Raw genomic sequence first — 17,957 nt, 5'->3', positions numbered from 1 at the left:
ATAGGGAAACCCAGGACAAAATCAATCATATAATTGTAGTACAAATGGAAATTGCCATCTCTCTCTGTTTATTCCTGGAGAAGGCATCCAAAAACACTACAGGCTTCTAAGCCAAAGATCTCAAAGTTGGACAATTACCAATGGATTGTTATTGTTGTTCAGTCATTTCAATTGTCTCCAACACTCCGTGATGCCACCTGGGGTTATCTTCTCAAAGATAATGGAGTGTTTTGCCATTTCCTAATCCAGTTCTTATTATAGATGAGGAAACTGAGGCAAATAGGGTTAAATGAGTAGCCCAGGGTCACACAACTAATAAGTATCTGAGACATGATCTGAACACAGGTTTTTCTGATTCTGATTGATCTACTCTTTCACCAGCCAAGTTGGCCTTTATCACAGAGAACTTAACCTAACTGTGCAAAAGACTTGTGAGCTATGATAATACAAACCTCACCTGTCTTAGTGGGCAGTGAATGCTTCGTGAATACACCCTGATAGCCACTTTTTAATTTGTTTTGGGGGACATTTGTGAAGATCATAAACACAGGAGGCCATGGAATGGGTACAGTAGCATAAATATGCATTTGTCCAAATAAGAAAGAATCAATGGAACAAGAAAAACAGAAGAAAATATTTTGGGAAGAGAAAAAAGAGGGGGAGTGAACATTTTTATATTGATAGCCATAGTCCTTAGCACTATGGTTATCCATCTATAAATCATATCTTTCATTGGAAAGCACAGTTCTTGAGTAAAGGGGTCATATTATATTTCCGTTTCTATCTCCACAAAACCCAATATAGTTCCTTACTTGAAGAAGGAATGAAATGTTTTGGGTGTTGTTTTTTTTTTCTTTTCATGCTAACCACCAGGAAGGAACCTACAATTAGAAAATTTTTTCAGAAAACCACTATCTCACTGAGAATAGAATTCTAAAAATCAGCTGCAATTGCCATTGGGTAAATATGAGCAATCTACTGATAACTCATTATTGTAGAAGACAGTTCCTTATTAAGACAATTTTGCTATACCAATAACTGTCAGTCAGAGGACAACATAAAGGCAGCTTTGACAATCTTAGTTTCTAAAATGATGGTGTACAGGGGGAATAATCCTCTTCCATTTTTGTAGTAGTTGTGTGGCATCTAGGTGGATTCATGGAAACAAGGGAAAATACTACATAATTCTAGAAAGCAAAATTAGGACAACTATTGGGAAATCATGGAAAGGTGGATTATAGCCCAAAATACAGGTTGGAAAATTCTCCACAATTATGGTCAGAAAGAGTTGCTTAGAGAACAGATGATTAATCAATTTGCCCAGGATGACAACAACCCTGAAAAGTATACACTTTTATTATCCTCACTTTATAGTAGTGCAAACTGAGACAAAGAGAGATTAAACCATTGCTTACCCAGGGTCACACAATTTGTCTTCTAACCAAATATTCCACTCTGAGACAGTCATGCAGCTATAGTCCTCCTGGACTTACCAAAGAGCTCTGTTTCTGAAGGTTTAAAAGTTCATCCTGATACAGAACAGCAGCAAAGGGATGAACGGTAGGGAGCTTGGCCTCAGGCTTCATGAGTGCCATCACGGTGTTACTGGGATGACCTTTTCGAATTACAGCATTGATCTCATCGACAGCAGTGAGCCCTGGAGGACAAGGAGGCAGTCAGATGGCAGTCAGAATCACACTTTAGTTACTTGGTGGTGTTTCCCCTTGAATCTCTCGGTGACTGGGATTAAAGATCACTACCTACTCTTCGGGAGAGAACCTGACTAGTCTTGTTGTCTAGGCCATACCATGTGGTGCTAGACATGGAAAGTCTCATTAATTTTCAACAGGAATCATAGATCAGCTCATGCCCAACACCCTTTTAGCTTACCAAGGTATACTGGAACAGGTACTTAAAAAGGGCTCCATCTTGAAGCTAATTTGCAATGATAGACACCTTATTTGCAGCAGCATTTGTTTTTCTGTGTGTGCAAATCTTCCAAAAATTGTAAAAGCTATCTATTTTACATATCTTAATTTTAACTTTAAAATAACACTTTGTTACATTTTTTCTCTTCTCTGAAAGATATGTTTCTGCCTTTACAGTTTCATTGTTTATTCTGAATTGGACAAATTTCTCTTTAATTATGTACCCATTTCACAGAGTACTACATTATTCTTATAGTCTGAATAAGTATTTCAAACCACAAGTGCCTAGACTATAGGGCTCAAAACACTTCCCTTTCAATGTCCAGCCTCATGATGTTTCATCTTGCATATGAAACTAAACCTGACTCTTCTAGCCCACAAGAATCTTGAGTTTCAGAAAAATGAACAGGAGTACCATCTCTACTTTCTGGTTTGCCTCTTAATTTAGTATCATTTGATATGTTTCTCTACTGTTCCTCCTCAAACCCCATTAAACTATTAATTTAATTAATTAATCAAACCATTTGAGAGTAGGGACCAAATCATCTAAATATCTCAAATATTAGTTGGATTGAATAGATACTTAATTTATGTTCCAGCAAATCTGTAAATATGTTTTTGCTGTTTCTTCCATGTTGCAAATGCTGAGCAAGGGACCTGGCACATAGTAAGTATTAATGTCAGCATGTGGCCTGACTAGAAATAGACATTTCACAGGACACTTGCCTCTCATGTCTCTGTGTTCTACAGTGTCATTTTAAAGAAAAAAATGTATATTTTCACAATTTTTATATTGTTTGCACACATTTCAAAACAAAGCACAATATAACAAAGATGTGTGATTTAATTGTGTCAATTTAAGATTTATTATAGCAAATATCATAAAGGCATAAGCACTTTCACAATTTCTCAAAGGGAAAGTATCTTTAGACACAGTTGCAGCTTCTGTGACCTAGAGATCAGACATTAAATACAACAGGTTACAACTAAACAATTTTAAGGCTTCGTATGAACACATTTTGGAAACATGGACTTGGCATGGTTTTCAGGGACCAGGGAATAGAATTGGCTGTAAACCAGTGGGAAAAATGATTGCTGACTTGTGCCACTGCTGAGCAGAGGTAAAAGACCAAAATTGGACTCCATCCCTGTAAGGCAGATATCCAGACAACACTAACAAAATTCAACAGAGAAACTATAGACCTTTTCATCACTTGTCCTCTTGCTAACAAGCCCAGATACCAGCCAAGATTATATATAACCCATCCCTTACAGGTGGAAAATTATTCCCTTTCTAAATATATCCAAAAAGAGCCTACACACTTTCTCTGAAAGCCACTCTACCATCTGACATCACTCAAGGTCAGGAAATGCTTATGCTAAGTCTGCATTCATCCCATGGCCAAAAGTTACTCTTTTCTTCAAACAAAGACTCAGGAAAAATGAAAACTTCATTACTGTATGAAGGAAGATGTCAAGTAAAATAGTTCTGGGAGAAAGTCATGTTGTGATCTTTGTATTATTTGGCTATTTCCACATCTTCATAGAAGAGGCTAATCATTGTGTAAGGTTTTCAATTCTTTCTAAACATTTGAAGGGAGAATTATGTCTTTTGCAAACTCTATACAACATAAAAAATAAGGGATCCACACATGACCAGGTCAGTTATCATTGAATATTCCTGATGTACAAGAAAATACTAATGATACACATTCTTCTCCCTCAGAAAAGACAACACTGCTTTCTCTTGTCATATATTTTCTGAAAGACAGAGTAGAGAAAATAAAGATAACATGAGTCAGGCCACCATGTTCTATAACCTCAGTTCACAACAAGCTGAAGACTTTGGTGAATGGATTAATTTTTAGGGTCACAAGACAGCCAGATATACAGTTACCATATGCTTATGGAAATTTAAATTTCCTCAAGTGGATATTTGAAAAACAAAACACTCTCTCTAAGCTAAACAACTGCTAAATTGTAAAAAAGCAAAATGTGGTCAGGATGTTTGCTCTGTTTTATCTTAAATTGTTGCCTGGATAAAAATAAATGAGAACTATTTTGCCTTCAATGTGTGTGGGTTTTTTTTTTAAGCCATTACCTTCTCTCTTTGACTTGATATTACCTATTAATTCCAAGGAAGAAGAGCAGTAAGGGCTAGGGAATTGTGGCAAAGTGACTTAATCAGGGGCATACAGCTAAGACCTGTTGGAAGTCACATTTGAACTTGGGACTTCTTATCTCCAAGCCTTTTCTATCCAATGAGACATCAGCTGCCCTTTATGTGTTTTATTGGTCAAGAGGTCTACAAATATTGCAACTATGTACTTGGATTTACATAATGGAAAACTATCTAAGACAGGGCTAAAAAACAATTTTCTGGACTCCAAACACAGGGGTCTATACAAAATATGCAATATTGCTTTTATGGCTATTGGTTTTTAAGAACTACATTATGACATTTCACATACTACTGTTTAATCTGATTCAGGTGATGACTATCAGATATACTTAGTAGTAAAATAATAATTTATATAATCTCATTGGTTTAAAAAAAGGAAATTAAGGTTCTGTCAATTTTAACTGAGGCTAATACTTGAAAATTGACATAGAAACTGCTTCTCAATTCCAGGATTCTTGTAGCTGAGGACAACAATTGAGAGGAACCTTAAAAATGATTGATCCTCCAAGGATATTTAGGGAGGCTACAGGACAAAGAAGCTATAGAGTATTTGTCCAAGCCATTTCAATGCTTTAGGCCTGAGTTGGTGTGATGGTGGGGTGGATTTTCTCAAACAATAAGGTCCTTTTCCACTCTCAATAAGAAACTGAAGTAAAGCAGGTAAATGTTAGAGGAGATTTCAGATTAAATCTTCTCAAATCCATCACTGAGGAATGTATATATTATAGGCAATGTATACAATATAGGAAGCCATTTTTTAACAAATTAAAAAAGAACAAAAATAAGACAACTGATGATGAAGCAGTACAATACTGGGCTCTCCATCTTTATTTTAAAAAACTTTTATCTTCCATCTTGAAACCATGGTAATGGCTAGGTAATGGGGGTTAAGTGACTTGACCAGGGTCACACAGCTGGGAAGTGTCTAAGGCCATATTTGAACTTGGACCTACCATCTCTAGGCCTGGCTCTCAATCCACTGAGCTACCCAGCTGCCCCCTAGCCATATTTTTTTAAAAGCAAGTTTTAGGAAAGAAAGCTACTCAAATTCTGTTTCAGACCTGCCTTTGTAAAAATAGATTCGAATCTAGTTCTTCAATCCCCAGAAATCCTTGCTCCACTTCCCCAGAATGCCCTCTAATCTCACTGAATTCTCACCTGAGCCGAGAGTGAGATGGGGTACTTAAACCTGGTTGTGAATAGGCTAGGTCTCTTTTGGACCTCTGTTTTTGAGAAGACGAGTCTCTTTCATGATGTGAGGTTATCTTGTCTAGGCCTCTCTGGCCTAGGCATGTGCTTTCTTATTCTGGATTTCCTTTAATCCTTAACCTTTAATAAACCTCCTAAAAATATAATACTCCTTGCAGAGAGAAACGAATTTCTATCTTGCTTCAGTCTCCTCTAAATTTTAACTTTATACCTTGCAGAAAGCTGCCAATCAACACTTACCCTGAGGATGACTACAATACCTCGGCTATATCAGAGATGAGTGATCCTTGATGAAAAGATGAAGATGGTGTCTCAGGCAACCTGCCCATCAAAAGGGGACAAAAAGATTTGGAGCAGCTACAGCTGACAAGGTGACACATAGCATTGCAAGAGAGCAGGGCACATGTCAAAGCTCGAGAAGAGCCCAAAGCCTTAAACATCGACGCACATGGACGTCCTCCAACAAAACTACGGCGAAAGCATGAGACGAGAAGAGGAAAAGGATGCCTCACAACCTCTGCGACTTGAGAGAAATGATGATGAGTGGCTGCTGACAAGTCAAAGAAGGGGAAACCAGGGCAGGGATGATTTCATTACAAAGATGAGAGGTGGGAAAGGCAAATATAACAACATAAACCTGGAAATATCCCACAGAGGACCTGAGAGCTGCAAAGTCCTGTAAAACCCTCCCAAAACAGATTAAGAAATTGAGGCCCATGGAGAACAAATCATTTTTCCAACAGTCCCAAAGGCCTTAGTGGTATAGCTGGGACCAGAAATGCAGACTCCTGATTTTGATCCATTTTGATCCTCGCAGGAATCTAAGGTTACTGACTCAAGGAAAGGGAACAAGAATACATTCTGCCCCTACTAGGTGACACGCACTGTGCTGCTCGGTGCTGCATAAATATCATCTCCCTTTCATCCTGACCACAACCCTGAGAGGTAGCTACTATTATTTCCCCCATATTGGCGTGGAGGAACCTCGGCCAGAGGCTCAATCATTGGCCCAGGGGCATATCACGAGGCAGTAGCTGAGACATGACTTGAACTCCAGCCTTCCTCACTATGCAGTCAGCACTTTAGGCACTGAGCCACACATCAGATATTTCCTCATTATTCCAGAATGTTTCCTCGGCCGAGGAAGACTTTAGTCCAATATCCCGCATCCTTTACATTTCTATCACCATCTGTGATCAAAATGATGAACAGAGCGCCACGGCCAAGAGGATGAAGTTATAGTCATTGCCATGAAAAAGTCACCTTTAGAAATCCTCTGGAGGGGAAGTTGGTGGCTGTGGATAAGATGCTGAACCTGGAGCTGAGAAGTCCTGGATTCAAATCTGGCCACCCAGAAATTCCTAACAGAGTGACCCTGTTAAAGTAATTTAATTCGCTTTCTCTGGCTTGAAACCAATATTTGTATTGATTCCCTTTCCATTTACTAAGACAAAAAAACATGTAATAACTATTAGAAGTATTTCCACTCCCAAAAAGGACTAACATGAAAAATTGAGCAAATTACTGGGTAAAAGTTAAGCCTTTAATTATAAAGAATACTGACATTGTCAACCATTCTGCATAACCCAACTGACTGTACTTACTTGCTTTTTCTTCTTCAATTTCCACATTGATCCTATCAATGTGATTCTGCATTTCATCCCGCCTCAGGTTATCCTGTCCTTGAGATGAGGCTTCTCTTTTGATGGACATGAGCCTGCTAGCGTACCTGGGGAAGACAAGAGTCACCAAACATCCATTATCTTTAAATGTCCCTTTCAGTTGACGAAACACGACAGACACTGGGAGAGCGACCTATGGGAAGAGTAGGAGAACAGGCAGGCAGCAGGGTTTGTCGCCCTTCCGTGACATTCACCCGAGAAGCACGTGTAAAACGATGACGTTGCAAAGGGAAAAGCCCTGTGGGGACTCGAGTGTCTAGAGGACGCCATGGCCACCCCAAAGAGCCTCTGACCACAAGGAACCCGCACCTCCGTAGGACTTACACAGGGATGGACAGCTATTTACAGCACACAGAAAATGACTTCCAGGTGGGAGCATGCCCACAAAGGGAAGGCTCAGGGAAGGGATGTCTCGCGTAGCTGTCCTGCCCTGGCAGAACTAAAGTCTAGGAGGCACCTCAGACCCTCCCTAGCTGGGTGAGTCTCTGTAAATCGTAGCGCCCCACTTGCCCAGCCCTTGTTGTTGTTCTGCCTTAGAAGGGACAGAAGGAGAGTGATTAACAAAATGAAAAAGAAAAAAGAATTCATTGCTATTGTCTAAGTGAAAGCTAATAATGGGCTGGATTCTCCCAATCTCTTTCTCCTCCCTTTTTGTCTCATATATCTATCTTTGCAATTTACAAAGAATTTTCATATTTCTCACAAGGATCAAGTTCAATTATTTAAGAAAAATTTAAATCTAATTACCACTACCACATTTATCTAACATATTCATAGATACTTTGACTATATGTCTGACCTTATTTAATTCTTTAAAAAAACAAAACAAAACCCTTACCTCTATCTTCAAATCAATACTTTATATTGCTTCCAAGGCAGAAGAGTAGTAAGGACTAGGCAATTGGGATTAAGTGACTTGCTGAGGGTCACACAGCTAGGAAATGTCTGGGGCTAGATTTGAACATAGGACCTCCCATCTCTAGGCCTGGCTCTCAATTCACTGAGCCACCCAGTTGCCTCTGATCTTATTTAATTCTTACAATAACTTCCTATGGTAGTAATTAAGACAGGTATGATTATTATCTTTCTCATTTTGTTTATTAAGAAATTTAAGATTGAGCGAAGTTCAAAGGTCATGGAGCTCTAGACACTTTTTAGCACATCATATTTTCTTCAAAGGTCACATAGTAAAAGATGCTCCATTCTCTCTCTGATATTGCTTGGCTCTGTTCCTACATCCTACTGAAAAGCACAAATGTTAAACTGGTCTAAAGCCTTTTCCTGCCACATACTAACCTGGACCCCCATGTAGCCCTTTGTGTGCCTACATTCCCTGCTTTTTAACTAGCAAATCACTTGAGTAAGGTCACTTTTTATCCTGACTTGAATAATACCTCCTGAAGTCTTAACAGGCACTTTTTGACATCGAGTTTTGCTGAAAGGTTCTAATATAATAAAGGTTTGTTAAGAAAGGATATCTTCTGTGGGGTGACTTGCTAAAAGTTACACAGAATGTTAGGGGCAGATTTTGGACACAAATTGATTCTAAATTCAATATTCTTTCCAGAATAATACACTACATGTTTAGGACATCTCAAGGTATATAAGACTAGTTCTTTTGGAGATTCTCAGGGAGTGATCTTAGCAAATGAATTGTCACATTCCCTTTGTAATTGGTGTTTTGTCATTTCTCAGGTATTTTTGACTCTGTGACCCCATTTGGGGTTTTTGTGGCAAAGATACTGGCGTGGTTTTTCATTTCCTTCCATAGCTCACTTGACATTTGAGGGTTAACAGGGTTAACTGGCTTTCCCAGGCTCAGAACTTAACAGAGTTCCTGTTGGACTTGTCTTGCACATTGGTGGATTTAAATTTCATGTTGGAGTTCTGGTTCTGTATGAGTTTGCTCTTACAACAATGACCAAGATGGAAGAGTGCTTTTCATGGCAATAAAAATAAAATTAAAAAAATAAAAAAGAAGAACAAAGTTCTTATTACACACATATAAACACCTACCTAGTGAGGGGTTTTTGAATCATGTGGTGTTTCTACTTCCAGATTGAGCTAGACTGATCTATTTTCAGTTACTTGAGTAACCATTTTTAGTGCCTGTAAACTAACTACCAAAAGGTTTCTCAACTCATAAAACAGAAATTTCTAAAGGAAGCCAAAGGAAAGGAGAGATTCTTTCAATGTCTTCTATCTTCATCAGAACGATACTATTAAAAAGCTGTGAGATAATTTCTGCCTTCATAGCCCTTAAAGTTAGGAGATGGAAACATGATCATTGGTTTCTAATACCTGGTTGAGCAAGGTGACAGCAGGTATTTCTACTGGAATCAGTAGAAACTCATGGCTCAGGCAACTTAGAAATCACCTCATCCACCTCTCAGGCTAGCCCCAGATCCCATTTTACAGATGAACAAATGGATGTAGGGGCATGAAAGTGACTCCAGGTCAGGTGGCTAGTAAATGATTTGAACTCAATTCTATAGCTTTTTAAGATTACACTAGCAGGTGCAGGAGGCTATCTTGCTAGAATGTTTTTGTGAAGAAATCCTCCTGGCACTTCATTCAAGTTTATCCAATCAGTTCATGGCAATTTCAGAGTCAGATTCTCCCTGACTCTCAGACCTCACATAGCCACTGTAGGGTGCTTTGGGCCCCCGACAGAGATTCTTGTATTAGGAGGTAACACAACTTCTATTTCATCAAATTACCATACAATATTTTGTACTATAAGTACAAGTATATATGAGAAATCCCTCTCCTAGAACATGAGGACAAAAATGGTCTCATAACTATAATGCTTACATCCATCCAAGTAACACAGCCTTGGTTCTTGGCACAGTCCATATTATGACTGCAGAATTTGGAGTCAGAAGAGCGGGATTAAAATCCTGACTCTAGGTGGCTTGGGGTATTGAGAGTCAGGCTGAGAGAGGGGAGGTCTTCGATTCAAGGAGGACCCCAGACACTTCCTAGCTGCCTAACCCTGGACAAATCACTTTGCCTGCATTCTCTAGCCCTTACTGCTCTTTTGTCTCATCCTAAGATGTAAGGGAAAGGTTTTAAAAAAATCCTTTAAATTGCTATTGACTATCCATGGGACCACAGGCAAAGCCAATAAACCTATCTAAGCCCCAGTTTCCTTCTCTATTAAAGAGGTGACTGGGTTAGGTGACCGCTAACATATCTTTCCTCTCGAGATCCAATAATCACCTTGGGGGTGGGCAGTGTGGGGTGAGATGGAGAATTTCACCCAATTTTAAAACTGGAAGAGGACCAGCAATATCTCCCCTCTGGTGCTCACCAACATAGATGATGAGAAGCCTGTACAGCCTGACTGAAAAGTATCCTGGCCTTGCCCTCTTCCTCATTCAGGCATGTTTCTTTCTCAAACTTTTCACTTTGGTTTAGAACATCCATCCATCCTGCACTAATGGCTCCAGTGTCTTTGCTGTCCAGGAGTGAGTTCTGGCAGCATCAAATGAAAGGAACAGCAGCTGAACATGGGCACGTGCCAGCTAGGACCCTGTTCAGGGCTGTCCCAAGGAAATAGCAAAAGGAAGCCCCCTCTTCTCAATGTCTGCTTTGCCCCCTATTAGAGCAGGTGATGGGACAGATGGATGGAGATAATGCAGGATGCCTGACAGTGATCAGATCTACCAGTGCAGAGAGGTGCCTTAAACACTGAGAGCTCAACATGGTCTGGCTCACGCAGCCAAGACAGGACTCAAATGCAGGTCCTGCTGACTTCATGAGTGTGTTGCTAAACCTCTCTTAATGGAAAGAAAGCCCAAGGTAGGCACTTGATATGAAAGGATGTGAAATGTGTATGTTAAGGTGGCAGCTTCCCTTAAATCATACACAGTTGAATGGAAACAAGTTCACCTTTCTGAAAAAGCAAATAAGGTGAAGACAACCTACATGAACATTCTTAGCATTTAAAGACCTCTTAACATACGTAAGATCAGGAAAAAGAAAAACATTTCAAAAGCTCTTGACAGGAAGGACTGCATCTTTGAGATTGGAGGTCCCTGGATTAATGATTCCAGAATCTCACCTGAACCATTTACAAAGAGCTGAAAGCAATGAGGGATCCCTTACCGTTCCATGTGTTCTTCCTGCAGGTTATTGAAGCCTATTAAAGGATTTCTGAGATGATTCTGTATTATCAAATGATCCTCGTTTTCCAATGCCTGGTTGAGCAAAGCAACAGCTGACAACATTTGTAACATGATGGACAGCTCTTCGTGGGCCAGGTAGTTCTGTGGGAAAACATATGTCAATGAGGAGAATATTCATAACATTAAACAAAGTATTAATTTAAAAAACTTTATTAAACATTTATTAAACCCACAGGGTGCCATGGTCAAATCTCAAGAAAACAAAATAAATAGGACTAAGAGTGGATATCAAGAATAAGAATGGATGGATAACAAGGAGTAACAGTATAGTCTGTAATAATATCAACTTCTGATATTTTTACAAGCTCATTATGAGGGCCACATGGGATCATGTGACATGGAGCATTGGTATAATTTCAGATATAGTGCTTTAAGTTTTAGAAACTTAAAAAAAACATTATCTGCTGTTTAAGCATCAACAATATTTATTGGTTCCAAGGCAAAAGAGTGGTAATGGCTAGGCAATGGGGGTGAAGTAATTTAAGTAAGGTCAAACAGCCATTATGTTTCATGGGATTGCTCTTTCCTGGTTTTCCTCCTACTTGCCTGGTTGTTTCATCTCAGTCTATTTTTTTAAATCCCTTAACTTCTGTCAGAATTAATGCTAAGAATAGATTCCAAGGAAGAAAAGTGGTAAAGGCTAGGCAATTTAGGCTGTCTATTTAGCCATTTAATTGATTAGAATGAGTGGTTCTTCAGAAACCATCATTGCATACCTCTTTTCTCCTTACTTGCTCTGTAAGATTTCATTTTCTATAAGGCAATCAGTCAGAAACTATACTGTGCACCAGTAAACAGTGGAATTTTCTATGGGAGTCTGTCACAGTAACTCTAGGCTTCATGATTCCTTTGTTTTTTGTTGGCTAGCTAGTTACACATAGACTGAATGAGCAATTTGTCTTCTCTAGTAACCCTAGAGAAACTGAATCCTGAATAATTACATTAATCATTATTATAAAAAAGATAGGAGAGGGCAGCTAGGTGCCTATGTGGATAAAGTGTGAAAATTGGAATTTGGAGAACATGGGTTCAAATGTGGCCTCAGATACTTCATAGCAGTGTGACCTTGGGCGAATCACTACATTTCCATTGCTTAGCCATTACCACTATTGGGCCTTGGATTGACTGATTCTCTAAGACAGAAGGAAAGGGTTCCAAAAGAAGACAGGGGAAAATATCTACCTAGACCATGATCATGTCAGATAAATCCTCTACAAATTGTATGAGAAGTAATTTTTGTTTCATGAAAGATCTTGACTGGAAGAGTCTGGATTATGTGGGCAGAGTCAGTATCTTTTAAAACAGAACTGGTGACCCATGAACTGATGGTAAATGATAGGATAAACTCCATTATACATAATTATTCAGAATCTCCAAAAAGTTTAGGTCTTGAAAAGTCAGTATGGCCTGAAAGAATAGGGCACCCCAGGACAAGTTTAATCATATAATTGTAGTATGAATTGAAATTGCCATCTCTCTCAGTTTATCCCTGGAGCGGGCTGCCAAAAACACTACAGGCTTCCACGTCAAAGTTCTCACCCTCAGTCAGGTACCAAAGTACTGTTATTGTTGTTCAGTTATATCATTAGTCTCCAACATTTCATGACCCTATCTGGGGTTATCTTGGCAAAGATAATGGAGTGCTCTGTCATTTTCTTATCCAGTTCATTCTATAGATGAGGAAACTGAGGCAAATAGGGTTAAATTACTTTCCCAGTAAGTAGTAAATACTAACTAGTAAGTATCTGAGATATGACCTGAACTCAGGTTCTTCTGATTCTAGGTCTGATACCTTTATCCACTCTGTCACCTAGCAGCCAAGTTGGCCTTTATCACAGACAACATAACACAACTATGCAACTGACTGGTGAGCTATGATAATACAAAACTCACCTGACATAGTGGGCAGTGAATGTTTCTTGAATATATACTGACTGCCACTTTTTATTTGTTTTGGGGCATACTTGTACAGACCATAAACACGGGAGGCCACAGAATGGGTTCAGTAGCATAAATGTGCATTTGACCAAATGAGAAGGAACCAGTGGAATACCAAAAATAGAAAAAAATACTTGGGGAAGAGAAAAAAAGGGGGAGACAGAGCATTTTTTATATTTATAACTATAGTCCCTAGTGCTTTGGTTATCTGTCTTTAAATCATATCTATCATTGGAAGTAAGGTTTTTGAGGAAAGTGGCAGTAGTATTTTTTTTTATTTTTATGGCCACAATCACCAATATAGTGCCTTACATGAGGCAGGAATGATGTATTTTGGATATTTTTCCTGACTTTTCCACTTTAACCACCAGAGACGAACCTACAATCAGGAGATTTTTGGAAAATCACTATCTCACGGAGAGCAGAAATCTAAAAAGCAGGTGTTATTGTCATTGGGTAAATCTATTGGTAAATATGAGCAATCTACTTTTCTACTACTATTCATTATTATAGGAGACAGTTGACTTAGTAAGATAAGTTTCCTTTAACAATAGCTATCAGTCAGAAGATAGCCCCAAAGCAGCATTGATGATCTCAGTTTCTACAAGTCTGGTGAACAGGGGGAACTACCCTCTCCCACTTTTTGTTGTGGGTGGTGGGCTATTAGGTAGATAAATGGAAACCAGGATTAATACTACATAATCCTAGAAGGCAAAACTAGGACTGCTGTTAAGAAATTATAGAACAGATTGGAAAAAACTTCTCAAAGGGTTGCCTAAAGCACAGATATGTTAACAACAACCCTGAAAAGTATATGCTTTTATTATCCTCATTTTACAGTCTTGCAAACTGGGGAAAAGAGAGATTAAAATGTGGCTTTCCCAGGGTCACAGAGCTAGGAAGGGTCTGAGGCCACACGGGAACCGAAGTCTGCAGGACCCCCGGTCCAATGCTCCCTCCACGGGACCACCCGTCATGGCAGTCCGGACGACGCAGTGCCTATGCTTTCTGGGGAATCACTACTTTAAGTGAAGGGCAACTAGATCCTATGGATGGCCGCAAAGTCCCAGCAGCTTTCTTCCCCTTCTGCCATGATCTCAGAGCCACACCTCATTTTCAAGTGGATTCTGCCCTTCCCAAGCAATGCTCCAGCCTCTGAGTCACTCATGCAGCCACAGACCTCCTGCACTTACCAAAGAGCTCTGTTTCTGAAGGTTGAATAGTTCATCCTGATACAGAACAGCAGCAAAGGGATGAACGGTAGGGAGCTTGGCCTCAGGTTTCATGAGTGCCATCACGGTGTTACTGGGATGACCTTCCCGAATGACAGCATTGATCTCATTGACAGCAGCGAGCCCTGGAGGACAAGGAGGCAGTCAGATGGCAGTCAGAATCACACTTTATGTACTTGCTGGTGTTTCCCATTGAATCTCTCAGTGACTGGGGTTAAAGATCACTACCTACTCTTCAGGAGAGAACCTGAGTATTCTTTTTGTCTAGACCATACATGTGGTGCTAGACATGGAAAGTCTCATTAATTTTCAAATGGAATCATAGATCAGCTGCCCTACACCCTTACCAAAGGTATACTGGAATAGGTACTTAAAAAGGGCTCCATCTTGAAGCTAATTTCAATGGTAAATACCTCATTTGCAGCAACCTTTGTTTTTCAATGTGTGCAAATGATCAAAAAATTGTGAGTTATCTATATTTTTTATTTATCTAAATTTTAATTTCAAAACAACACTTTGTTGTGTTTTTTCTCTTCTCTCAAAAAATTTATATGCCCATTTTATAGCCTACCAGTCTATTTTTATAGTGTGAAAAAGAATTTCAAAGCAGAGGTGCCTAGACTATAGGTCCCAAGACTTTTACCTTTCAATGTCAAGTCTTGTGTTTCATATTGTATATGAAACCAAAACTCCTTCCAGGCTTTAAGAATCTCAGGCTTCTGAAAATGGACAGGAGTACTATATCTACTTTCTAGTTTGCTTCCTAATTTTGTATCATTTGATATTGTTCTCTACTGTTCTCCACAAACCCCATTTAGCTATTGATTTAATTAATTAATTAAACCATTTGAGAGTAGTGAACAAACTATCTAAGTATCTCAAATATTAGTGGGATTGAATTTATCAATTTATGCTCTGGCAATTTTCAACATAGCTCTAAATATATTATTGCTGTTTTTTCCCCATGTTTCAAATGCTGAGCAAGGGACCTGGCACATAATAAATGTTAATGTCAGCATGTGGCCTGACTAGCAATAGACATTTCATAGAACACTTGCCTCTCATGTCTTTGGGTTCTACAAAGTGTCATTCTAAAGGAAAATAAAAGTGTATATTTTCACAATTTTATATTGTTTGCAGATATTTCAAAACAAGGTCACTATAACTAAGACATGTGTGATTTTCTTATATCAACTTCTTTAGATTTATTGTAACAAGTCCTGTGAAGGCACAAGCTCATTCAGAGTTTTTCAAAGGGAAAGAATCTTCAGAGACAGTCACAGCTTCTATGACTTAGAGACCAGGCATAAAATCCAACTGGTTACAACAAAATAAATTTCAAGGTTTTCTATAAGGACATTTTGGAATCATGTATTAGCACTGCCATTCAGGGAATTAGAATTAGCTGTCAACCAATGGGAAGAATGATTGCTGACTTGTGCCACTGCTGAACAGAGGTAAAAGACCAAAATAGAACTATAAGGCAGATATCCAGACAGCATTAATAATATTCAACAAAGAAACTTTTGACTTTCTCATCATTTGTCCTCTTGCTAACAAGCCCAGATTCCAGCCACAATTACATCCTTGACAGGTGGAAAATTATTCCCTTTCTAAAGACATCCAAAAAGAGCCTATACACTTCCTCTGTAAGCCATTCTGCTATCTGACACCACTCAGGGTCAGGAAATGCTTATGCCAAGACTGTATCTATCCCATGGCCAAACGGTACTCTTTCCTTCAAACAAAGATTCAGGAAAAATGAACATTGCATTACTACTGAAGGAACATGTCAAGTAAAATGTTTTTGGAAGAAAGCCAGGTTTTGATCCTTCTATTCTTTAGCTATTTCCACAACTTGATATATAAGAGGCTAATCAAGGAATAAGGTCCTCAATAATTTCTAATCCTGTGAAAGTGAACTATGTCTTTGCAAACTTTGTACAACATAAAAAAATGATGGATCCATACATGATCAGGTCAATCATTATTCAACATTCATGATCTGCATGAAAACACTAATGATAGGGGGCAGCTGGGTAGCTCAGTTGATTGAGAGCCAGGCCTAGATATGGGAGGTCCTAGGTTCAAATCGGGCCACAGACACTTCCTAGCTGTGTGACCCTGGGAAAGTCACTTAACCCCCATTGCCTAGCCCTTACTGCTCTTCTGCCTTGGAGCCAATACACAAGGTGAGGGTTAAAAAAAAAAAAGAAAACACTTATGATACATGCTCTTCTCCCTCAGAATAAACAACACTGCTTTCTTTTGCCATATATTGTAGGTAACAAAGAGCAGAAAAACAAAGAGAACACAGCAGTCAGGACACTATGTTCTGTAAGCATAGTTCACACAAAGCTGAAAGCCTTTGGCAAATCGATTATTTTTGAGGGCCACCGAAGACTATCAGAAATGCAGTTACCATATGCTGCTGGAAACTGAAAATTCCTCAATTGGCATTTGAAAAACAAAACACTCTCTCTAAGCTAAACAATAGCTACATTGTAAAATGTTGAAGTGAATTATTATTCACTGTCCTTAATGAGGCTCAACTGAAGGTAAGGGTTCAAGAAAAAAGTTTAGGAGCAAATAACTCTAAGGACACCTAAAAAGTTAATGAAAAATAGCCAGGATTAAATTTTTAAGCAACAAAAGCAAATAAGAGAAATGTTTTAATGATAAAAGGCTATCCTGTTTTATCTTCAATTATTGCCTGGATAAAAATAAATAAATATTTTGCTTTCAATGTGTGTGTTCTTTAAGCCCTTACCTTCTGTCTTAGATTCACTGATTCTATGTACTAATTCCAAGACTTGACCTGGGTTGTCTCAGGTCACATTTGAATTCAAGACCTCCTGTCTCCACGACTGGTTTTCTATCCATTGAGACACTTAGGTGTCCTTAATATGTTTTGCTGGTGAAGAAGTCTACAAATGTTGGGATTATATGCTTAGGGTTACATTGCTGAAAACTATCTGAGGCAGCACTGAAAATTGCAAATCCAGTGGTCTATACATCATGCCATATTGCTTTTATATCTGTTTTTAAGAACTATAATAATTACATTTCACACTTTCCTAGATCCTATTGTTTAAGCTAATTCTGATAAAGAATGTAAAATATACTTAGCAGTAAAACAATAATTTACATTTTCCCATTGGCCTAAAAAAAGGAAATTAAGGCTCTCCCTAGTTTATCTAAGGCTAATACTTTATAATTTATATAATTTGGAAAACAAATTTAAAAGTAATTAGAAACTAAATAACCTCATTCTTCAAAATTGGTGGGTCAAAAAAGAAATCATAGGAGCAATTGCGGACTTCATTAACAAGAATGACAATGAGTAGACAGCATATCAGAACCTAAGGGATATAGCCAAAGCAGTACTCAGAGGAAAATTTCTATTTCTGAGTGTTATACCAACAAAATAGAAAGGGTAGAGATCAATGAATTGTGCTTGCACCTAAAAAATTAGAAAAAGAACAAATTAAAAATTCCCAGATAAAAACTCAATTGGAAATCCTAAAGATTAAAGGAGAAATTAACTAAATGGAAAGGAAAACAACTATTGAACTAATAAATAAGATTAAAAGCTG

At 38.5% G+C, this 17,957-nt stretch overlaps 1 protein-coding gene across 10 annotated transcripts in view; it reads right to left on the bottom strand.

The window, feature by feature from the left end:
* The window catches only part of LOC100010026 (ras GTPase-activating-like protein IQGAP2), a 270,208-nt gene that overhangs the window by 220,515 nt on the left and 31,736 nt on the right, over nucleotides 1-17,957 (bottom strand). For all 10 annotated transcript variants that reach the window (XR_008917926.1, XR_008917925.1, XR_008917924.1 and 7 more), the window contains exons 12-15: nucleotides 14,323-14,486; nucleotides 11,112-11,272; nucleotides 6,924-7,048; nucleotides 1,494-1,657 (exon numbers count right to left, since the gene is read on the bottom strand). Coding sequence is in view for 5 of the 10 variants with exons in the window: in XM_056824762.1 (XP_056680740.1) it covers nucleotides 1,494-1,657; nucleotides 6,924-7,048; nucleotides 11,112-11,272; nucleotides 14,323-14,486 (614 nt within the window). In the remaining 5 variants the exon portion in view is untranslated. The remainder of the gene's footprint in view (nucleotides 1-1,493; nucleotides 1,658-6,923; nucleotides 7,049-11,111; nucleotides 11,273-14,322; nucleotides 14,487-17,957) is intronic.

The sequence above is a fragment of the Monodelphis domestica genome, chromosome 3 (assembly GCF_027887165.1).
Source record: "Monodelphis domestica isolate mMonDom1 chromosome 3, mMonDom1.pri, whole genome shotgun sequence".
Classification (NCBI taxonomy): Eukaryota; Metazoa; Chordata; class Mammalia; order Didelphimorphia; family Didelphidae; genus Monodelphis; species Monodelphis domestica.
Note: the sequence above shows the minus strand (reverse complement) of the source record. Positions and strands in the feature narration are given on the sequence as shown.